Genomic DNA, 26846 nt, shown 5'->3' with positions numbered 1-26846 from the left:
TACTTTCAAACTGGTCCACATGTTCGAGATTGAGAAGTCCATTATCCAACCTGTCCTACTGACATGATCGATGACAGAACTATGTGGGATGATCCCTATGTGGCACTCGAATACGAGACGGTGTCGTGAAATAAACGCTTGTTTCGCTTGTGCTCCAGAGACTGAGATCATGGAATATTATTAATATTTGTTGAGAATAACATTTTTCAGTCCTTGTGACAGACGTTACCATACTTATCGGATGTAAGAACAGTCTACTTTTGTCATAACGATACATTCCAGGATGTCTTTGAATGAATTGACAATAAACCCAAAGTTGTACTTTGTCCAAAACGCCGATAAGAACCGGGTTTTATCAATGGATTATTTCAATAAATAAATTCCTCTCAAATTATACCATATAGCAACAACAAACTTTGATCATAGACTCCCAAAGACTGAGATGAAACATGAATTGAATAAATCTCCACCAAAGTAAATTTATATACATGCTGTTACCTGATCTGTGAAGCAATATAATGTTCTGAAAAAAAAAACGATCGTTTCGATTGGATAAATGCACTAAGTTGTAAACAAAATCAGACCTTGAACTTTAATAAACATGTTATTCATAAATGACCATTAATGTATAATCTACAATCAGGGACAAACGTTAAGCAGATAGATATACACAACAAGAGTCAATACCTATTGCCCATCCTTGAACTATTCTAAATGTCTCTTTAAGAGCATGTACTAGCCTCCACAAAACCGATATTTGAAATGTTGACCCCAACTTACCAACAAACGTTTACTGGATTCATTCTGGAAATGTGAAAATTTAGCTTGAAAGAATTAATACCCAGAAATAATTAAAATTCGTATTTTTGTATCAAAGTAATACGTCATGTAATGATCTTAACCGTGATTCTCTGGCACTATGATCTTATGTGTTGCAAACGAGAATATGCCAATGGCAATTAAATTATGAGTAAAAAATTATGAAGCTTTGTTTTTAATTACATTGTGTCATAATACTTTTGTTATGCTTTTTTGTTGAACTATTTATTTGAAAATATTTCTTTGCAGTGATTTGGTACAATTAATTAAAATGGTCAGAGAAACAATAAATCAACAGGATGCGAATTGTACCGAGTCAGACATACGTAGAGCACTCAGTTCAACGGAAGCGGAAACAAAACTGATGGCCTATCCAAATATTCTTATAGACGCATGCAGTCACCAGGGATGGGGAAGTCTAGGGATGCCACATACATTAAATGCAATGGATATCATTGCTGAGGCAAACAAAGGTAAAACATTTTTCTCAAAATAAAGTTAATTTTTAAATTGGAAAGATTTTATTTACGAATACATAATTAATTTTAGTTCCCTGTATAATACATTGCTACGTTTGAGGTAGTGAATACCTTTCCTTTTTCACTACCTATGCCATTTACGATTTTAAGTAGAATTGATTATTATGTCTTTAGGGAATTTTATAGTTTGGTGATCATTTCTAACACAAACGGTTCCCAACACAATTAGTGTCACCTGAATGTAAAGGCGAAATTACTACAAACTTTTTTGCATCGTTCTGTCCTTTGTGCTTATGTAGTGTGTTACATCAAACACTTTAAAACATCATCGATACTCTAAACTTTGGTGTCAGTGAGTCCTTAATTAGTGACAGATTTAATAACCTGTAATGCAGATCTTCTGAGAATGATTATGCAGGAAATTAGTACAACATTTGTGATTATACTAAATGGGATTACAAAATGTCTAACTTCGACGTCCCAAATATAGCCTGGATTCAAACAGTGAAATCTGTAAAAATGCATATTGGTGTATCAAGCAATCACAAATCCTTTTTCTCCGTACACTTTACATTGTTAAAATCGTGCAGTATTCGATGCTGAACACCTTCATATTTCACGCTTTTATACGACACGTGTGCCTAAAAATAGTATAGAGTATTAGTAACTACATTGTAAACGAATCATGTGCACTCACATAATAGGCTATTTGAAAGTAGAGATGATAAAGTGCACAATGTGGATGAGTTTAGTGAGTCACAAAGAAAACTATCGAACAAGCAAATTAATGAACGTTATATTCGCAATATCCACAAAAATACATTCGAGGGAAAATATGCACTGAAGGTTTTGGTACGTTAGTAAGGGGCCGAGAACAAATAAGACAAAACGACGAAGAATTCTTATTTCCGCTGGCTGAATGGACTGTGTCACGCCTGCTGCTTTGCAATTATTTGCGCTAGTCCTAACGTTTTGATACAATGTTTCGGCTTCAGTCTAGCGATAAACGCCATATAGGTCATAACAAATTGTGGAACATACAAGTGACCTGGCATAAACATGTCTACTTTAGCTGGTAATAAGAATGGCGGAAAATATCCTTACATACTGCATCTTGAATTTCCTCAAAATGTACTTTCTTAGTTCTGCGCATACGAATTACATGAGCTATATCATCGGTTCTAATGCTTGATTACATATTTCGAAATTGTACTGTAATTTCGATTACGTTCCAAGTGCAATAATATCTTCCTTTTTGCACTCAACATGAAATGAAGGTGATATTCCATCGCGTCGTTTTGATACTTTATTAGAGTTCATATATTTACCACATTATGACTCCACACATTCAGTGAGAGAATACAGACACATATGCAGCCGATTGAGTACACGTTCCTCCCTGCTTAAATCAAAGACTATTGTACTTTGTGTGGAACTTAGACAGCTAATAAATCTAAGTCCAGGGTATTGAGTAGAATAAACCAAACAAAAAAATGAGTTCATTCCAGACCACATGGAAAAGCTGTTGTAATGTGCATTCATGCACAATATGATTATACATTTCATTTTTAAGTAGACCAAAAGTGACAATTATTTTTAAAAGTTACGTGGAGTGGGCGAATAAGTTTAAATTTCGCTGGGCTGAGTTATGTGCGCATTAATATTATTGTGTATTTAAGAATATGCGCTTGTGGATTTATTTTGGAATAAAACATAAATTCAAATACGTTTTTCTTTGTAGTGTTTTTTATATATAAAATTACGCCTTAGGCATAATGATAAAAATGATTGTATAATAAACAGGACACTGCATTTGGACTCGTTTTGTCTCATGGACACCACAAGGGCGTGCAGTATCCCTCCGAAAACAAAATCGTTCATATTTACACATACAAATCCAGTAACCTATCAATATATATTGCCCTAGACAGATTATACGCTAAGTGATTAAGGATCTTGTCATCACAGCATCACATCCAATTTCTTAAAGCTGCTACAATATGGAAAAAATACAAATAATAGAAGCAAGTAGTACGTCTAGGGCTTAAAAGAAAGCAACAAGACAAGATGACCCCAACAAGCATTCAATTTTCCAAAATATAAATTTATTTCAATTAAACATAAAATTAAACAAATTGAAGAAATAGCTTAGATTGTATAAATTTATATAATATCCTTAATAGTACTATCAATTTCTCACTAATTCGGAAACTGTCCAATGGTATTCTGAAAAAGGCTATAATGTGTTTATGTGCTAAAGTGCTAGCACCAATGACTAATAACAGTTTTAATCCCAAATGTTTCAACTTCAATGTAATGCAGTGAAAGTAGATTATCACTGAAGTCCGTGAATGTCACACTTAATCCAATATAATAATTTAAATATTCAAGACCTGGAATAATTTCGCATAAGTCTTCAAAGCACTGACTGTTAAATTAAAGATCTTCATCTCTGCTAAATCCAGCGAACACATATGATAAGTAAATGATTATTTTTTCTCAGCGACTCTTGCAGAACGGACATATACTGTGTGGGGGGTGGGTGGATGTGGGGTGTGTGCCTCTGAGTGTGTGTCTGTGTGTGTTTGTTTTAGTTTGTAACGTCGCTTTAACACTTTAACAGCAATATCGCTAATGGGTCTGCAGTGTTGCATTCTAATATCATGCCTAGCACTGGGGCATCATGCTGTAGACATTTATTATCGTGTCCAACCCAGTCACATTATCCTGACACCAGGCCGACCAGTCCCAACACTAACCTCTTAATGCTGATACGTTAAAATGTGTATTCTTTGTGGCCTGGTGTCAACTGTAATGTCCCAAGACATTAAAATATGTATTTATGATGACTTGGTGTTAACCGTAACGTCACAAGACGTTAAAATGGGTATTAATGATTGTTTGGTGTCAACTGTAACGTCACAAGACGTTACAAAGGGTATTCATGATGGTTTGGTGTCAACTGTAACGTTCTAAGACATTATAATGTGTTCTGATGCTGGTTTGCTGTCAGCTGTAACGTCCCAATACATTTAAATGGGTTTTTGATCAGCCCGTTTTATACATTAAATTAACCAAGCGTGTACATAACCATGAGAATCGGATTAGCTATGTCAACAATATTGCAAACTCAATGCTCAGACAGGGATGTTCCTGATGTAACACTTCATGTAACTGAATCTCCGTGAAAGATAGAAAAAGAATGATGCCACGGTTGGGAGACATTGAATAAATGTCGGAAATCGACTAAGGGAAAATCAAAAGTGAACACAGATTAATTGCAAATATTATCCACATTCAATTACTTTAAAACTTTCCAAAATTCCTGTCTGTATTAGAGAGACTGATAGCTTTGAATGCAAACGATCAACATTCCTGTCTGTATTAGAGAGACTGATAGCTTTGAATGCAAACGAACAACTCTTGATTATATAAGACACATCACAGAGTGGGATCAGTGAACCAGGCACTTCCTTTAAGAAAAGAACAACAATGGAGATAAGGGAGAGAAAAGAACACAGGAAGCAAACATTACGTATCAAAACTTCTTGTACTCGAAGACAATGATACGTTGTTTATTGGGCATATCGATCAATCGAGCCATGGAGTTAGCACTATTTGCTATTTTAGCAAGATCTTTGGCATATGGATAATCGAGCCATGGAGTTAGCACTATTTGCTATTTTATCAAGATCTTTGGCATATCGATAATCGAGCCATGGGGTTAGCATTATTTGCTATTTTAGCAAAATCTTTGGCAAAGATGATGCACAATTATAAAATGTGGAGATGTAAGACAATGTGAGAGTGGAGAATCTGTGTCGTGTATCAAGAGTAGGATTTTATGACCTGGTATGGTTCATGATGACTTCCGATAAATTAGCCTTGATTATGTACGAAATGCGGTATACCACATAATATTATCTGAATTCTCAACTATTTAAAATTTTGTAAACATTCCCCTTTGAAAATGAAAAAGTGCGCATATATTTCCTTCCCGACTCAAGTTCATAAAGAGAGGTTTAATCTTTACATACATGAAATAGTACTATACACGCCAGTGTGGTTAAGGCAGTGCGCTTGGTCAACAGATTCAAAGTGCTGCAATGATAGCAGGTGTATACGGTCATTTAATTACACTGTGTCGAAAACGCCAGTGTGAACCCTAGGTAAAATTTATGTGCCTGCATATAAAATTCAGAAGCAAATCTCCATAACAATATTTCCTCAATCATCCACTATGATTAAAATGTTGACCATAAGAACCAGCATCAATCATTAATGAATTCGTCCAGCAAGATAATTGTCTGCATCAAATAAGAGTGCCCCCTCCATGAATACCAACATACGCCCTTTCGGTGACAATGTCAATGTAAATGAGATATTGCAGTGTGTGCTCAACACCAAGATCGATGACAATGTCAACGTAAGTGAGATAATTCAGTGTGTGCTCAACACCCAGATAGATGACAATGTCAACGTAGGTGAGATAATGCAGTGTGTGCTCAACACCAAGATCGATGACAATGTCAACGTGAGATATTGCAGTGTGTGCTCAACACCCAGATAGATGACAATGTCAGCGTAAGTGAGATAATGCAGTGTGTGCTCAACACCCAGATAGATGACAATGTTAACGTGAGATATTGCAGTGTGTGCTCAACACCCAGATAGATGACGATGTCAACGTAAGTGAGATAATACAGTGTGTGCTCAACACCCAGATAGATGACAATGTCAACGTGAGATATTGCAGTGTGTGCTCAACACCCAGATAGATGACAGTGTCAACGTGAGATATTGCAGTGTGTGCTCAACACCCAGATGGATGACAATGTCAACGTAAGTGAGATATGCAGTGTGTGCTCAACACCCAGATCGTTGACAATGTCAACGTAAGTGAGATATGCAGTGTGTGCTCAACACCCAGATAGACGACAATGTCAACGTAAGTGAGATAATGCAGTGTGTGCTCAACACTCAGATAGATGAAAATGTCAACGTAAGAGAGATAATGCAGTGTGTGCTCATCACCCAGATAGACGACAATGTCAACGTAGGTGAGATAATGCAGTGTGTACTCAACACCTAGATCGATGACAATGTCAATGTAAGTGAGATAATGCAGTGTGTGGTCAACACTCAGATAGATGACAATGTCAACGTAAGCGAGATAATGCAGTGTGTGCTCATCACCCAGATCGGTGACAATGTCAACATAAGTGAGATAATGCAGTGTGTGCTCAACACCCAGATAGATGACAATGTCAACGTAAGTGAGATATGCAGTGTGTGCTCAACACCCAGATAGATGACAATGTCAACGTAAGTGAGATAATGCAGTGTGTGCTCATCACCCAGATCGGTGACAATGTCAACATAAGTGAGATATTGCAGTGTGTGCTCATTACCCAGATCGGTGACAATGTCAACATAAGTGAGATAATGCAGTGTGTGCTCAACACCCAGATCGGTGACAATGTCAACATAAGTGAGATAATGCAGTGTGTGCTCAACACCCAGATAGATGACAATGTCAATATAAGTGAGATAATGCAGTGTGTGCTCATCACCCAGATCGGTGACAATGTCAAGATAAGTGAGATAATGCAGTATGTGCTCAACACCCAGATCGGTGACAATGTCAACATAAGTGAGATAATGCAGTGTGTGCTCAACACCCAGGTAGATGATAATGTCAACGTGAGATAATGCAGTGTGTGCTCAACACCAAGATAGACGACAGTGTCAACGTAAGTGAGATAACGAAGATCACAATAACCATACCAGTTCAATGGCACTGTTAACAATGTTGCAATTTTGACTTCAATTCAATTCAGAAATAGGTAAAATTACTTACCTTGGAGTAAGCAAACTGCAACAGTGTTAGACATATTTGTTTACCATGAATACATTGTTCCAGAATCATAGTGTACGCGCACTGTACATATACCTGTACTGTACATATAAATGTACTATATACATACCTGTACTCTACATATACATGTACATACATATACCTGTACTCTACATACAAATGTACTGTAGAAATACATATACTGTACATATACCTGTACTTTACATATACCTGTACATGCATATACCTGTGCTGTACATATACATGTACTGTACATATACCTGTACTTTACATATACCTACCTGTACATACATATACCTGTTCTTTACATATACCTGTACATACATATACCTGTACATACATATACCTGTGCTGTACATACACCTGTACTGTACATACACCTGCACATTTTGAGCAGTACCATAGCTTTTTGTTCTTCAATAAGTGTCCATCATTTTTATTGGGTTCTTGGAAGTACTTTTGACATTTAGAATGAATTTAATATAGCAAACTCGTGCAAGATCTGTTACACTATATTTACTGTTTATTATTTGCCATGATCTCATTTGTAAATTCTCATTCGTATGACGTTACTACATTTAAACGCTAATGCTTTATTTTCATGCCTTCATGGGCGTTATGCTCGAAAATGTGTACGTCATGTTCTTTCCATGTCGACGAAACGACAAAGTTCGATATAGCCTATGGATGTATTGATGCCATCAGGCCAAGAGGTATTCATTGGTCAAATCAAACCTGTTCTTTTCTAAGATAGGAGCAAAATATCAATGCGTTTTATATTTATTACATGCCCACTTTTTGTACTTTCTAAACACTTTGATCTTCCAAGCACGAAATGAAACTTAAAGTAAATTACGATTTGTAAACTTTCCATCAATGTATCTAGCAATTTCCACATGCTTTCTACATAAGAGTATACTTCAGAACGGTGTGTATTCGTAAGGCACTAAACCATGCAGATATTTAGTATGATATTCCATTATTCATTATTAAAATGTACAATTAATTCAGTTCATTAGCATTGCCTTGTATTTTGCGGTTATCAATTATATTAGAAGATAAGAAAATGTACTAAACAATGTCGTAAGATGTTAATAAAATAATCATTTTATCTTTCTGGATATTGCAAAAAGTAATCAGTTGATCTGATGGCCAATGGATGCATCAATTGATTCCCTAATAAAACCTTGTCATAATTTTCAGATGTGAGCGACAGCCTCAGTTTGATGGAGGTAGATATCCGACTCCACAGAGAAGTAAGTGGAAAACAAAAGAAATAAAGAAGGGTTGCGTCTTGGTAATGCACTTGACACTTGACACTTGACAAGATGCAATTAGCTGTCTAGATGATTTTTTTTCATGTTGAGTTCCACACAGAGTACATCACCAAGAATATTTTATGACGTCGGAAATAAGGTTTGAAATTATTCAGACGGATGATAGAACGGTGTGCATAAGCTTAGTTTATGTCTTTACAGACTTATCTACAATCTTCAATTAAAATTGTATTAAACTTAAATTTTAAGTCATATGCTTTTAACTCCTTGAAATAAATAACAATAATAGTTGTCTTTAATTATTAGTTAGGAGGAGGATTGGAGTTAGTGTCATATATAAACACCCATATGTTTCCTTCTTTCTGTGTGCAACGTGTGGCAAACAAGAAGTCGCGAGTTCGAAACTCGCGGCGGAATCCAATTTGTTTCCTTTTTGTATTGTTATGTTAAAAAAACTCGCTCATCCCAGTTTTTAAATATTTATTTAGTATTTTTTTATTCCCATCCTTGGACGGACATTTAACCTAGCTCGTACATAGTAATCTTCTGTTTGAGTGTCACAGTAATTTTGTCTAGCTTGGGTGTCACAGTGTTTTTGTCTAGGTTGATAATCTTCTGTTCGGGTGTCAAACATTTTGTCTAGCTTGAGAAACTAATAACGTAAATACTGTTAATGGGCCAGGATTCGAGAACTAATGAGTCGTTTTGGTTTCTTCTATCTGAATACAGTGTAGAATGGAACTAATGAGTCGTTTTGGTTTCTTTTATCTGAATACAGTGTAGAATGGTACTAATGAGTCGTTTTGGTTTCTATTATCTGAATACAGTGTAGAATGGAATTAATTATGTACAATTTATTATTGATGTAAATATTATAATGTTGTGAATGCTAATATTGTCAATTTGTCTTTCTTATGGAAATAAATGCCTTTCTTGTGCTAATTTTTGCCAATGCCATAGCACATGCAAATGATGTTTGAACACATGAAAGAGATTTCGCTCCTCGATCAAACAGTGTTGACTAGAAAATTAATTTTGCTTGTGCTAGAAAAAGTCAAAGCTATATTTATAGTGTACGGCATAGTTCATAGGTTACAAATTAGTGGTGAATATAATTTCTATTTTTAGCTATTATTGTTATTATATATTTCTTAAGAAGATTTTGAAATATATATGTGGGAGAAGAAAAAAGTCTCACAATGGCGATACGTTTCTCGTTAGCGAGAGAGCCAGCAAATTTCGTAAGCGATTGGTTAACACAAATGGATTAATTAGGTTAGAGGGCACATTTAGTAAGACCTTGTTTAACGCACATCGAATAATACAGTAGTTAGAGAGCACATTTAGTATGACATTTGTTAAAACAGGAATAATCAGTAGGACAGAGGGCGCTGTGAGGAATATAGACCATGCGCTGGAATTATAAGCGAAAATGCTGGACACGTTAAAGGGTAACATATTGATAATTTTTCGGTTTACAAATGTTAAACTTACAAATGCTCAAATAACAAATGTTCAGATTACAAGGCCCTTTAGGAAATAATTAAAAACAACATTTAAAAAACGTTGATAAAACGTTATTGAGTGGCATACACCACAATACAAATGTTGACACACAATTGATTCTCTCGTTAGACAGTAACATTGACTCACATCTTGAATATTTTAGTTTGTTATTTTTAAGAGTGATCCCAAGCACCCACATCCACCCCTTACCTCTCCATGGAGGAAGGGATGTTTTACCCCGAGGAATAGCAACTTAGAGAAACAAATTTTTGTTGAATCTACTAAACTTATTGTTTTTTTCTTTTCCTGATACATAGTTTAAGACGTAGCTTAGTATATATATATATATATATATATATATATATATATATATATATATATATATATATATATATATATATATATGTATATATGTATATATATATATATATATATATATATATATATATATATATATATATATATATATATATATATACCCTTTTGAACAGAGCTTAAGACTGACTAAAGGCAAACTGTGTATTGACCGAGTGAATGAACTCCTCACATCCTGAGTGTGTCCGCTACAAAATGTAGTTCTATGCCTTTTGTTGCTATTTACAATCACCTTTGCATATTGATAAGTTGATTTGTTTTCTTTTTTGAGTATCTGATTTTATTCACTTTGGTTAAATCAATATCAGACACACTTATGATTTAAACATGAACAATTATTTTAACGAAGAATTGTGAGCACTACAAATAACATGGTTGGCTACGCCATTCACATGAACGCTGCCATTCACGTACCGGCGCATGCATGTTAGTGTGGAAGAATAGAAACAAAGCGAAATAACGAATGATTTTAGAACATAGTAGTAGTTTTAAGGAACAACAGCGACAACAGCAAAACATTAAATACATCACAGAATGTGCCCTGCGCAACCTAGATATTTACCTTATAATGTTGACAGGCTTTGCAACTTTGTATTATTTATAATATAAACACTGTAGATAAATCCACGCACACATACCGTTACTATGAACCATATTATTGTAGGTTACTTGGTGTAAGTTTAATTTCAAGGTTTTCATCGAACACAAATTCTTTTTTTTTCTGTCACTCCAGATTTTTGCGTATTTTTCCCCTTATGCATGAGAAGGAATCGGGAACGGAAAGCACAAAGAATTGCGATGGCATTGTGTACCATATTAAGTGCATTTGGAATACGGGGATTATTAATAATTTTTATGGTTATTTTCATACGTCACTAATGATTATTGAGTGGACAGGACACAGTAACGGCGCAAGAATGTTTATATATGCTTATTATTGCGCCATGGGCGGATCACAATTTGATATACCAATAGTATAGCTATAACAAACTGCTTTATACCAACACTTGTATGTATGCATGTATGTATGTATGTATGTGTATATATATATATATATATATATATATGTATGCATTCATTTATTTATTTTGCAGAAACGGAATGCTGTCAGCGTCAAGCAGTGGCTGTGGAAGAACAATACAATCCCATATATTATCGACCAGAGCTCTTTCAGTATGTATCTTTTCTGTTTTGTAGATAAATAAATAGATGTAAACGGAGATAGGAAGCGATAGTTTAAATTCATAGTCTGCTTTCGTTTAAAGGTTTTTATTTCAGGAGATAACGGGCATAAATAATAAAATCGAGCATAAAGTAAGAAAAGTCATATAGATAAAAAAAAGTCAATTACTGCGTCCTACGTCGACGAAGACTACTGCTGCGTCTATTACTAATGGAAACACTTGTCGTATAACCTAATCATGGATAAACTAGTTCTTCGGACAATCTTCATCATCATCATTTTAGCTTCCCCTGTCCTGGGCCACTTTGGTCATCTAGTCTAGAGTTTTAGGACCAACCATGTTTCCCTCTTAAGATTGTTTTCCTCAGGATTGTCTCCCCCAATGAGGTGGGATCCATTTAATTGTTGTTTTCGGTAGTCTCTCTGGTGCCATTCTTAGCACAATGTCCATGTTGCTGCCCTTTTCAATGGAATTGTCCTCCCCTTTGTTCATCGAATCATATTTATATGTTTCAAGTGCCTTCGTCTTCGTTGCGCTGATCCTCAAACCAGTTTGCTCAGCTAGCTATTTCAGGTTAACTGTTTAACCTTGCTACTCCCATTACGTGCTTCTTATTGGTGATTGATCATCCTCCAGTACCTTGTTGTCTATTTACGACAGTCCAGAAGCTATCACTGATGTGAACGTTTCCTGATCCAGTCTATCACTGGACGTTCCGAATTGAAGGCAAGATAGGATGTATTCTGTTTAACCCCAGTGTCAACCTTTAAACATTCTGACTGTTCTTTGTGCTAACTGTGCATCTTGAAAACTCATATATGGTTTTACAGATATTGTTTTCATACTGTGGGTCTATGGAGGTCATACTGTGGGTCTATGTAGGTCATACTGTGGGTCTATGGAGGCTATTAAGCGCCTTCTGGAAGACCACACATTGACACTTACTTGGGATTGCCATTCCTGAATGATGAGTCTCAGAGTGAATATGTGGTCCTCAGATGATTTACCTGGCAAATTCTCTGCCTGCTCCTCTCTTAGTGTTTAGTCAATCGTTTCATAATTAATTCCGCAAGGTGGTACATAATGGTTTTCACAAGGGGACAGGATTATTTTACCCCATCGATGTTGTATATAATTATTGCAGTCAAAGAGATCTCACTTTGAGGGGATGGGGATAGTTTAATCACGATTTCATTCTTTCAATGTGCCAGAGGATTTTCGTCTTCCATTATGTTGTTATAATTATCAGTCGAACGTTTGAGCATGTTATCATCGAAGACCGCAAGCATTTCGCTCGTTATTTCCTTTTTGTCCTATTTTAGATTTTCAATTTAGCATTTGAAACAGAAGTAGATACATTCCAATAAGAAGGCATGCAAAACATAATAGAAGATGGTGTATATTTATATAAATCCGTAATGATATATGCAATGTAGTAGTCACGTTTGGTTCAATATTGCACTGCTTTAAGTTTCTTAATTTATAAACTCGCGTTGTTTTCTTCCACTATAGGCATAAATGCGGCCACCTTGATCATCGAAGCTATTAATCAGTTTAACAAAGACATCAGCTGCGTGAAGTACGTGCCCAGAACTGATCAGTTTGACTATGTGGTCTTCAAAAGTGGAACAGGGTATAAAGTTTCATTGTATACACCCGATAACCAGTCTACATATATTCGTAACCCACCCAACACCAATTATTTAAACACTGTCGCTAACTGTATATGTACACAATACATGCAAACACTTCCATGCATACATAAGGACAGAGAGACATGCATACACACGATACCGTGAAACAGATATACGTACCCAGTCTGGATGGCATAATTTTCTAAATTTGTCCTGGACTTTCATCCATTTGGTATTGACGTGTTCTATCTTCTGATGGTCCTCATTTTTTTTCTTTCCAGAAGGTTTTAATCTGTTCTGCTTCCTCTGCTTTTACTCCTTTGCCAAGACCTTATACTGTTTGGGATGCAGCCGCTTCCTTTGTACACATCTGAGTGTATACCATTAGGCCCCTATATGCTATTGGAACCATCAAATACATTGCTTCTGTAATTTTCCCAAATTAAAAGGCTGTAATGTAGTCATTCGTCTTGGATGAAAATCTGTGGCATCGGCGGGCGCGTTACTTTATCTGCCCGAAACATGGATGTTGAAGGAAACATCCATCACACAAAATACAATTTACTGCGCTCAGTCGACAATAATTATTATTGTTCGTTAACGTTGTTGAATAATACAATAAGTGCAAATGAATATTGCTCACATAGAGAAACTCATAAAAAGGTAACCTCGAGTTAATATCTCGCTGTACTATAAAAACGACAAACTTAACTGAAACAAAAACTGTGTATTACGTTTAGTCTTTTACCATCCTCTAAACTCTCTGTATCTGTATCTCTCTACATGTAATAATAATTCTTTCTCTCTCTCAAAATAATTGTATCCAAACTTGACTACTGTTCCTTCTACTGGCGCTCAGGACGATTGTATTGTGTGTGTACTTTTGTATATATGTGCGTAGACTTTGTGTATGTCAAAATATGTAATTGTAATAGACAAATGCCAGTGTTAAAAATAATATTTAGAGTGAAGTGGAAACTGTTACGGGACATAAAATCATTGGTTCGACAAGAAATAGAAAATGGATTGCAATGCATGCCTTGAACCTTGGGAGAAACAAAAATAAACAAATTTGCCGAAATAAACGATTCTTCAACGCACAGTCAAATGTTCAAATTTATAAAAACTAGAATTTTGGAAGCTGATTGCCAACTACTGATATATAAACACGTGGCTTTCTTTTTGCTGTTCTTCCTTTTCGGTAAGTTATAGCAATGTATTCGTCTGCAGTCGAGTGAAGCTCAACATGTCATCTTAAGAGTTGGGACGTACAGCAAATATCACTGCTGTCATTGACAACTGTAAACAGTTGACAAAAACTGTAACAATTTGACAATAACAAGAACAATTCTCTTTTCAACTGATAAATGAAATACATTGCTAGTGAACGTTTATCACACAGCATTTATAGTTGTCACCATAACCTCATGCGAACGATTACCACTATGTTTGAAACAAACCATATCATTTGAAATATGTTACTGTGTTAATTTGAAAACATATTCCTGTGTACCATTTTCGTAGCTATTCATATAGCTAGGTCAGAACGACCTTAGCGAGCAACAGTAAACGTTAGCAAGTACTCGATTTTATTAAATGATTGTGTTCAACTATTGATTTTCTAAGGTGTAATGGTGATACTTTCTTTTCTGCTCACTGACGGTCAAAATAGTCCACTAGCCAGGATGAAGGACAATATGGTTTTGTGAATGTTATCGTTACCTATTTTCTTTAGCTCAGAAAAGAGGTGTGCATCTTTGCCTCAATTACACTGTACTAAATGTGGGAGCTCAAGTGTTACGTTACAACTTTGTCAACCTTGAATCATTGCCAGTTTTTATCTTAGTGTACGTCTATGGCTATGTTTTCAACCAAAAAATTGAAACACTAGTTCATCTCCTTCGTGTGATTTATAGTGTATATGTTTGAGAGCATACTAGTTGTATTTATATACACTCCTACCTGTATCTGATTGTATAGTATATACACTCCTACCTGTATCTGATTGTATAGTATATACACTCCTACCTGTATCTGATTGTATAGTATATACACTCCTACCTGTATCTGATTGTATTTGGGAGGTATAGTAGTGTGCCTATAAGTGCGTCATAGTCGTTGGTATGTATGGAATTATAGAATGTACATAAATAGTCTTTACTCTCAGGTAAAGTAGGTAAAATATAAACCAACAGTTTCTCTTTGTTCAGTACAAAATGTGGTTTAGATGATGTGATCTTCTGTGAGGTATGATTTGTATTTTGAGTGACGGATGCTTTCTTTCACATCGTTTTTTCAGGCATATAAAGTGTTGGTCAATACCACTGATTGACAGCCAAACATAATGACTACAGTTCTGGCTTGTAAGTTGGGAAAGTTATATGAAGCAGTTGATTTAATTGCAAGGCTCCAAGAACGAATATATGCTGATGGTATACACTAAGTTGTGTTGATTGTAAGGCTCCAAGAACGAATATAGACTGATGGTATACACAAAGCTGTGTCGATTGTAAGGCTGCAAGAACGAATATAGGCTGATGGTATACACTAAGTTGTGTTGATTGCAAGGCTCCAAGAACGAATATAAGCTGATGATATACACTAAGTTGTGTTGATTGTAAGGCTGGAAGAACGAATATAGGCTGATGATATACACTAAGCTGTGTTGATTGTAAGATTCCAAGAACGAATATAGGCTGATGGTATGCACTAAGTTGTGTTGATTGTAAGGCTCGAAGAACGAATATAGGCTGATGGTATACACTAAGTTGCGTTGATTGTAAGATTCCAAGAACGAATATATGCTGATGGTATGCACTAAGTTGTGTTTATTGTAAGGCTCGAAGAACGAATATAGGCTGATGATATACACTAAGTTGTGTTGATTGTAAGGCTCCAAGAATGAATATAGACTGATGGTATACACTAAGTTGTGTTAATTGTAAGGCTTCGAGAACGAATATAGGCTGATGGTATACACTAAGTTGTGTTAATTGTAAGGCTTCGAGAACGAATATAGACTGATGGTATACACTAAGTTGTGTTAATTGTAAGGCTTCGAGAACGAATATAGACTGATGGTATACACTAAGTTGTGTTGATTGTAAGGCTGGAAGAACGAATATAGGCTGATGATATACACTAAGCTGTGTTGATTGTAAGATTCCAAGAACGAATATAGGCTGATGGTATGCACTAAGTTGTGTTGATTGTAAGGCTCGAAGAACGAATATAGGCTGATGGTATACACTAAGTTGCGTTGATTGTAAGATTCCAAGAACGAATATATGCTGATGGTATGCACTAAGTTGTGTTTATTGTAAGGCTCGAAGAACGAATATAGGCTGATGATATACACTAAGTTGTGTTGATTGTAAGGCTCCAAGAATGAATATAGACTGATGGTATACACTAAGTTGTGTTACTTGTAAGGCTTCGAGAACGAATATAGGCTGATGGTATACACTAAGTTGTGTTAATTGTAAGGCTTCGAGAACGAATATAGACTGATGGTATACACTAAGTTGTGTTAATTGTAAGGCTTCGAGAACGAATATAGACTGATGGTATACACTAAGTTGTGTTGATTGTAAGGCTCCAAGAACGAATATAGGATGATGGTATGCACTAAGTTGTGTTGACTGTAAGGCTCAAAGAACGAATATAGGCTGATGATATACACTAAGTTGTGTTGATTGTAAAGCTTTGAGAACGTATATAGGCTGATGGTATTCACTAAGTTGTGTTGATTGTAAGGCTCCAAGAACGAATATAGGCTGATGATATACACTAAGTTGTGTTCACATGAAGTGGCTGCACTTCAGAGAGCAAAACGTCTTGTCAAAGACGTAATAGCGGAGGAAGTAGAGACGATTAAGGCCACCTGGAGAGAAAAGAAAATGAGGAGCGTCAATACCAAATGGATGAATGTCCAGCACATATTTAGACAATTTGGCCATCCAGATTGGGTTTCTATTGGGGAGACGGAAATAGAAAATGTCGCCACGACATTGCCATTGAAGAAAATCTAAAATGCATAGTGTATCGATAAATTGGACATTCCCATTATAGTGTCAGATGTGGTGTTTTGTTTTGCTGCTTGTAAAATCCCGACTTTCATCAGGGTGGCAACATTCTCTGAAATATGCGTTGCAATACTGTTTTGATTGAGCCATACGTTTTGTACTATTTTTAACGTTCTCAGTTTTTTTCTTCCCTGCTATTGTGATTCATTCTGCATTGCCTAGGTTACAACGGCTGCCAGCTAGTAAAGCTTAGTTTTGTTTGTCCTCTTTTTGCAGCTTAGCAGCTTAGAACATGTCTTAAAACCTATTTGTTGACCAAATGTATTTACTTTATTAGCAGTATTTAAGACAGCTTGCAAGATTGAATGAGCGAAAGTCAGCAGCTATGCAAATCCAGAAACTCAACATAGACTTATCAGACAACGTAATAAATATTCACCGAAATTTATGGACGCCACAGCTGAACATTTTAGGAAAGAACAATAAGATCACGAACTGTTGTTAAGCATACACACACACACACACACACACACACACACACACATGCATATAATGTGTGTCTAACTTTTGACTATGATTGTAGACTGTGAGGGTCATTATTACATAATTAACTTTCGTCAATGATCGTGAGATGAACTTTGATGTATTAGCTGTAGACCCACGTTTTGATTATCATATTGTGTCTTAGCTTTGTAATAAAGTGATTTGTAATGGAAAAATGTATTTTTCCGATTGTAACACCAGTCTAAATGAAATTACTTTTTGTTTTGTTCAGCTATAATTTGCGTTGAATTATGTATTCCAATATTTACAAAGTGTTAATATACGAATCGCACTAAGACACTGCTTTGGAATTATTTTGCATTCATTCAAAGTCATTATGGATTATGTTATTGTGATACATACAGACTGTTAGCAGATCAGTACATTTAATAATATTTGTATATCAACATATTCGACATTGTAATTTTTTCGGAATGCCACTGGAATTCGTCCGGAGCACTCTATACTTTAGGACTTTTAACTTTTTATGATTATTTGGGATTGAATTTGCAACTAACATGACGTAATAGCTGTGCGTATGTTTCATTCACTTTAAAGTAGATGATTTTCATTATTTTTTTTCAGTAAGATTATTGGCAGTAAAAGTTTATTTTTTCTGTCGGAAAGCCGATTGTAAACTGACTAAAGGAATCTGCAACATTAAGCAGGACAATTTCGTCATCGCCACCTTTACTGCTGTATTTCTTTTCTGTACATTGCGATAGCTTTCTGAAACGTTTGTTACAGACAACAGTATAAGTGAAAACGGATCGTAATATCGCATGATAAATTATTTTGATGTTTTTCATCGTTTAGCCTGACATTTTCTTCTTTATCTAGGTAAAACGTTCAGCGATGCATATTTTATTTAGCATTTTCTTGTCGTACTTTTATTTGACAAAAGGACAAGATATAATAAAGTTGTTTATTTCGATCTGACTAAGTGAACATACAATTGTTATCTTTCCCATTACTTCATGTTGTTCGAGGAGTACTTATTGACATGCTAAACAGTTTCACTTTTAGGTTCATGTATGTAACTGTGATAATTCGTGTATATGCCGCATGCAAACAGTAGTTGGTACTGTTCCGAAGATTGGCAATAAAGTTTATTGTGTACCTTGGAAGTTAGGTAGAGAGATCCCGTCGTTGATTTCACGTCTGAAGAAAGTTAAAGAGAATATATATAATCTACTGGTTTTGGTTGCTATAATATTTCTGATCACCTCAAAACAATATATTTACCACATTAGTGACAAGGTTGAAATGAATAGTGTTTTAAATCTTAATGGACCATTATACAAGGTACACTGAGCAGTCTTTTAAATCCTAATGGACGATTACACAGGATGCACTGAGTAGTGTTTTAAATCCTAATGTACCACTACACAGAGTACAATGAGTAGTGTTTGAAATCCTAATGGACCGTTACACAGGATACACTGAGTAGTCTTTTAAATCCTAATGGACCATTACACAGGGTACACTGCGCAGTGCTTTAAATCCCAATGGACCATTGCACAGGATGCACTGAGTAGTGTTTTAAATCCTAATGGACCATTACACAGGGTACACTGAGTAGTGTTTTAAATCCTAATGGACCATTACACAAGGTACACTGAGCAGTATTTTAAATCCTAATGTACCGTTACACAGGGTACCTTGAGTAGTGTTTTAAACCCTAATGGACTGTTACACAGGATACACTGAGTAGTGTTTTAAATCCTAATGGACCATTACACAAGGTACACTGAGCAGTGTTTTAAATCTTAATGTACCATTACACAGGATACACTGAGTAGTGTTTAAATCCTAATGAACCATTACACAAGGTACACTGAGCAGTGTTTAAAATCCTAATGGACCGTTACACAAGGTACACTGAGTAGTGTTTTAAATCCTAATGTACCATTACACAGGGTACCTTGAGTAGTGTTTAAAATCCTAATGGACCATTACACAGGGTACACTGTGTAGTGTTTTAAATCCTAATGAACCATTACACAATGTACACTGAGTAATGTTTTAAATCATAATGGACCATTACACAGGAGACACTGAATAATGTTTTAAATCCTAATGTACCATTACACAGGATACACTGAGTAGTGTTTTAAATTCTAATGAACGATAACAATGGGCGCATTGAGAACTACGATTTAAAATTAATATGATTAAACAGACAGAACTATACATATTTCAAACGTATCAGGTTTTATACCAAACATATTTTAGTCGATAAAATCATTAACACTAAAAATACCCTAATAGGTATTACACATGAAATAAAAACCACTAAAACAAATCAAATGGACATTACACATGAAATCTGTAACACTAAAACAAATCAAATGGACATTACACATGAAATCTGTAACACTAAAACTACTCTAATCGTTATTACACATGAAATCAGTAACACTAAAATTACTCTAATCGTTATTACACATGAAATCAGTAACACTAAAATTACTCTAATAATTGTTGCATATGAAATCAATAACATTAAAATTACTGTATTGGTTATTATAAATGAACTCAATAACACTAAATCTACTCTGACGGTTATTACATGACACTAATAACACTAAAACTACTCTAATGGTTATTACACATAACATAGGTAACACAAAGGCTACTCCAATGGTTATTACACGCAAAATTAGTAATACTAACACTACTCTAATGGTTATTACACATAACATAGGTAACACAAATGCTACTCCAGTGGTTATTACACGCAAAATTAGTAATACTAACACTACTCTAATGGTTATTACATGTAACATAGGTAACACAAAGGCTACTCCAATGGTTATTACACGCAAAATTAGTAATACTAACACTACTCTAATGGTTATTACACGTAACATAGGTAACACAAAGGCTACTCCAGTGGTTATTACACGCAAAATTAGTAATACTAACACTACTCTAATGGTTATTACACGTAACATAGGTAACACAAAGGCTACTCCAATGGTTATTACACGCAAAATTAGTAATACTAACACTACTCTAATGGTTATTACATGTAACATAGGTAACACAAAGGCTACTCCAGTGGTTATTACACGCAAAATTAGTAATACTAACACTACTCTAATGGTCATTACACGTAACATAGGTAACACAAAGGCTACTCCAGTGGTTATTACACGCAAAATTAGTAATACTAACACTACTCTAATGGTTATTACACGTAACATAGGTAACACAAAGGCTACTCCAGTGGTTATTACACGCAAAATTAGTAATACTAACACTACTCTAATGGTTATTACACGTAAGATAGGTAACACAAAGGCTACTCCAATGGTTATTACACGCAAAATTAGTAATACTAACACTACTCTAATGGTTATTACATGTAACATAGGTAACACAAAGGCTACTCCAGTGGTTATTACACGCAAAATTAGTAATACTAACACTACTCTAATGGTTATTACATGTAACATAGGTAACACAAAGGCTACTCCAATGGTTATTACACGCAAAATTAGTAATACTAACACTACTCTAATGGTTATTACATGTAACATAGGTAACACAAAGGCTACTCCAGTGGTTATTACACGCAAAATTAGTAATACTAACACTACTCTAATGGTTATTACATGTAACATAGGTAACACAAAGGCTACTCCAATGGTTATTACACGCAAAATTAGTAATACTAACACTACTCTAATGGTTATTACATGTAACATAGGTAACACAAAGGCTACTCCAGTGGTTATTACACGCAAAATTAGTAATACTAACACTACTCTAATGGTTATTACACGTAACATAGGTAACACAAAGGCTACTCCAGTGGTTATTACACGCAAAATTAGTAATACTAACACTACTCTAATGGTTATTACACGTAACATAGGTAACACAAAGGCTACTCCAATGGTTATTACACGCAAAATTAGTAATACTAACACTACTCTAATGGTTAGTACATGTAACATAGGTAACACAAAGGCTACTCCAGTGGTTATTACACGCAAAATTAGTAATACTAACACTACTCTAATGGTTATTACATGTAACATAGGTAACACTAAGGCTACTCCAGTGGTTATTACACGCAAAATTAGTAATACTAACACTACTCTAATGGTTATTACATGTAACATAGGTAACACAAAGGCTACTCCAGTGGTTATTACACGCAAAATTAGTAATACTAACACTACTCTAATGGTTATTACACGTAACATAGGTAACACAAAGGCTACTCCAGTGGTTATTACATGCAAAATTAGTAATACTAACACTACTCTAATGGTTATTACACGTAACATAGGTAACACAAAGGCTACTCCAATGGTTATTACACGCAAAATTAGTAATACTAACACTACTCTAATGGTTATTACACGTAACATAGGTAACACAAATGCCACTCCAGTGGTTATTACACGCAAAATTAGTAATACTAACACTACTCTAATGGTTATTACACGTAACATAGGTAACACAAAGGCTACTCCAATGGTTATTACACGCAAAATTAGTAATACTAACACTACTCTAATGGTTATTACATGTAACATAGGTAACACAAAGGCTACTCCAATGGTTATTACACGCAAAATTAGTAATACTAACACTACTCTAATGGTTATTACACGTAACATAGGTAACACAAAGGCTACTCCAGTGGTTATTACACGCAAAATTAGTAATACTAACACTACTCTAATGGTTATTACACGTAACATAGGTAACACAAAGGCTACTCCAATGGTTATTACACGCAAAATTAGTAATACTAACACTACTCTAATGGTTATTACATGTAACATAGGTAACACAAAGGCTACTCCAATGGTTATTACACGCAAAATTAGTAATACTAACACTACTCTAATGGTTATTACATGTAACATAGGTAACACAAAGGCTACTCCAGTGGTTATTACACGCAAAATTAGTAATACTAACACTACTCTAATGGTTATTACATGTAACATAGGTAACACAAAGGCTACTCCAATGGTTATTACACGCAAAATTAGTAATACTAACACTACTCTAATGGTTATTACATGTAACATAGGTAACACAAAGGCTACTCCAGTGGTTATTACACGCAAAATTAGTAATACTAACACTACTCTAATGGTTATTACATGTAACATAGGTAACACAAAGGCTACTCCAGTGGTTATTACACGCAAAATTAGTAATACTAACACTACTCTAATGGTTATTACACGTAACATAGGTAACACAAAGGCTACTCCAGTGGTTATTACATGCAAAATTAGTAATACTAACACTACTCTAATGGTTATTACACGTAACATAGGTAACACAAAGGCTACTCCAATGGTTATTACACGCAAAATTAGTAATACTAACACTACTCTAATGGTTATTACACGTAACATAGGTAACACAAATGCCACTCCAGTGGTTATTACACGCAAAATTAGTAATACTAACACTACTCTAATGGTTATTACACGTAACATAGGTAACACAAAGGCTTCTCCAATGGTTATTACACGCAAAATTAGTAATACTAACACTACTCTAATGGTTATTACATGTAACATAGGTAACACAAAGGCTACTCCAATGGTTATTACACGCAAAATTAGTAATACTAACACTACTCTAATGGTTATTACACGTAACATAGGTAACACAAAGGCTACTCCAGTGGTTATTACACGCAAAATTAGTAATACTAACACTACTCTAATGGTTAGTATTCATCAAACCAATAACACTAAAACTACTCTGATAGATATTAAACATGCAATCAGTAACACTGAAAATAATCTAATGGTTATTACACATGAAATCAGTAATACTAAAACAACTCTGATGGTTATTACACATGAAAGAAATAACACTAAAACTACTCCAACGGTTATTACACATTAAACCAGTAACACTAAAACTACTCAAATCGTTATTACACATGAGACTAGTAACGCTAAAATTGCTCTAATGATTATTACACATGAAATCTTAAACATCAAACAATTATTATTACACTAAAACTACTCCAGTGTTGACCGCTCCGGTGGCCCAGTGATTAGAGCGTCCGCCTGCATGGGTGAGGTCGTGGTTTGAAACCCGGCAGAGTTCTACAAAAGACTTATAACATGGTATTTACGTTGCCTCGATAGGCGTTGAGCGTCAAGAGGTTAGTGTTAGGACTAGTTGGCCTGGTGTCAGGGTAATGTGACTGGGTGGGACTAGTTGGCCTGGTGTCAGGGTAATGTGACTTGGTGGGACTGGTTGACCTGGTGTCAGGGTACTGTGACTGGGTGGGACATCATGCTACATGTCTCAATGTTGTTGTTACAGTGCCAGACATCACTATAAACTGCCACATTGCATACGTCGTAGCGATATGGCTGAAACATTATTAGAACTACTTTAACAATTCAAATGTCACACACACACACACACTCCACTTGTTAGAATACATGCAGCCAATAACACTAAAACTACCCGATTTGTATTATCTTTGCTTCCTAGAGTCTTTTTCCGTTTTATACAAATGTTTCAAATTGAGATTCGTTTCATATAATGTTTAAGATAAACAATCCTGGTAGAACGATTCTAAAACAAATCATCATATTATACGGAAATAATGACTTTGTTATTAGATCCGGTGACTATAATATTGCCGTGGTACAGAGATTTGTAAATGTTTATTTTCGATTGGAACAAGCAGAATTGGACAAGGTATATTGGATAACAAATTCAGAACTACGACCAGGAGCTAGTAATGTGCAAACTAACGGTACCAAATTTTTAGACTTTGTATGCATGGAAAGAAGTTTAGAATATAACGTAACTTCTAGACTATCATAGGCCATTACCTGTCGTATACACGTCTGATAGTGCTAAATAACGTACAGCCAACAAAGGTCAGTGCGATCAATATGTTATGCTTCAATGACATTGAAAATAGGTATTTTTGTCTTGTCGCGTATTTGCAGTTTCAGAATTATTGAAATAAGATCCGTAAATCAGTCCCGCCTATATTTGAAACAGTTCCTTGGAAAAGGTGCATAAACAAAACGGCAATTCCATAACCGATAACCCGCCAACAAGCTATGCGACTTGGCAAACTTTTCGCAGTGAGATTACCTTGAGAGTCTGCCACTTCGCCAGGCCTCATCAGTGAGGCAACCCTGAGAGACTTTGCGACTTGGCCAGATTTCAGCAGTGAGAGATAAGTAGAAACATACATAAAAGACACCATCTTTGTTTAATATTGGATGAAAGACAAATCTGCTACAGAAATTCTGGCTCTGCTCTACTATATTCTTTTTACATCAGAATCAATTTCGATATGTTATTGAGATATTTTATCTGCGGTAACGTGTTTCTTACATCCTGTCGAACTTTCGTCTTGGCACGCAAAGGGAACGTATGCTGCTTGATATTGTGCCAGATAATATCATTCTGAGAACGACGTGTGTTTTTGTAGTTATCTATAATTATCATGGTAAACAGAGACGATGTCTCTTAAGATGATCAGTGACTTTCTGCTATAGGACAGATTTATCTAACTAATTAAACAGGTGTTTACATAAATACACCAGGTATGACCTTTAATGTGTTGGTATACACCAGAAGAAAACCTATCACTGTAATGACGAGTTTCTGGAAGATATTGATTCATACAGTTACTATGACAACAAAGAAACGTCGAAGTTAGAGAAATGTATGCTCTATATATAATTCATGATACATGTTATATGTAACTAGGTATAACATGCGTCAGCACTAAACTCGACATTAAAAGATGTTGAAGTTTAAAAACCCCAATGATTTTTTTCGTTGTTGTTATTTTATGTATAAAATTTTTTCCAAAAACCCTTGTAGAATAAAGATAACATGAAATGCACTTTCTGCTGCCGAACCATGAAGTTCTAGATTGCATGCAACTAGGTATTTCGAAAATTTGCTTCCACAAAGATATCTGGACTAGTCAAGTATGCTTTGCTCAGACCAATGATAGCAATATTAATATGGTAATCACCTCTATCAAAATGTCACTGAAATATTCTGTTTTGTTATTATTTGAATTCTTCTTCTTCTTCTTCTTATTATTATTATTATTATTATTATTATTATTATTATTATTTTGTATCGTTGTACACGTTGTAATACACGCAGCTTTCTTGGGAAAAATGAGGGAGTATAAGACAAAACAGGCTTAATCCTTTTTCGTCTGTAAAGAAACCATTAAAAACAACGATTCGCACCATCGAGTCAGAACAGAGAAAACGATACACAGTATAAATACCATGGAATTATCTGACTCATAGATAAGGAAAGATAAATTAAACACCTTCAAGTCGACTGATGCCGTAAGATGCAAGCTTCGTATGGTAGTCGTGGAAGTGCCGTAAGATTCAAATATCTCCGATTTCTATGCAAGTCTCCCCTTTCAATTATATTAAAAATTATATAGGGCATGTCATCCCTGTCAGTTATGTCAACCATTACGTATAGCAAGACAAACAACAATGTGCCAGCAACAGCTCACTAGGAAACAAAGAAGTAGATAGGACATTGGCAAGAAATGAATGGGATTGGGGATGGGTGGGTGCATATGTAGTACAAAGGACAAAAGAAAAAATAGCGAATACCCATCTTCCAACATCTTTCAGTCCAAACAGAAGGCAAACGGTGTGAATATTTTCAATGAAAACAAAATAAGTTATATAGATCAACATAATACTAGCTTGAAATCGTTACAATATTTAATAATTCATGTTGATTTAACTAGATATATACATATTTTTACAGGTGTCAATCTTCAATTGGCCGTGACGGTGGTGAACAATTTATTGTTCTGGGCGAGAGCTGTTATTATAAAGGGGTCGTAATGCACGAAATGACCCATGCGGTTGGCTTCTTCCATGAACAAAATCGTTTCGATCGAGATGACTACATTACTATGCACTGGAACAATATAGAACCTGGTAAATATAACCGTACTTAAATAGAACCGAGTAAAAGTAATGGAGACCTAAACAGAGCCTGTGAAACACAAACGAGACCTAAATAAAACCTGGAAAATGTAACGGAAACCTAAAAGAGCCTGGTAAATATAACCGAGACCTAAATAGGGCCTGGTAAATATAA

At 35.2% G+C, this 26846-nt stretch overlaps 1 protein-coding gene across 1 annotated transcript in view; it reads left to right on the top strand.

The window, feature by feature from the left end:
- LOC149783082 (embryonic protein UVS.2-like) overlaps positions 1 to 26846 on the top strand; it is a 90063-nt gene that overhangs the window by 37500 nt on the left and 25717 nt on the right. Inside the window, exons 4-8 of the mRNA XM_089933063.1 lie at positions 1069 to 1292; positions 8380 to 8432; positions 11429 to 11507; positions 13031 to 13151; positions 26508 to 26683. Of these exons, the coding sequence (XP_089789189.1) occupies positions 1069 to 1292; positions 8380 to 8432; positions 11429 to 11507; positions 13031 to 13151; positions 26508 to 26683 (653 nt within the window). The remainder of the gene's footprint in view (positions 1 to 1068; positions 1293 to 8379; positions 8433 to 11428; positions 11508 to 13030; positions 13152 to 26507; positions 26684 to 26846) is intronic.

This window comes from Sinohyriopsis cumingii, chromosome 14 (genome assembly GCF_028554795.1).
Source record: "Sinohyriopsis cumingii isolate HCF-2022 chromosome 14, ASM2855479v2, whole genome shotgun sequence".
Taxonomy (NCBI): domain Eukaryota; kingdom Metazoa; phylum Mollusca; class Bivalvia; order Unionida; family Unionidae; genus Sinohyriopsis; species Sinohyriopsis cumingii.
This window is presented reverse-complemented; position numbering and strand designations above follow the sequence as displayed.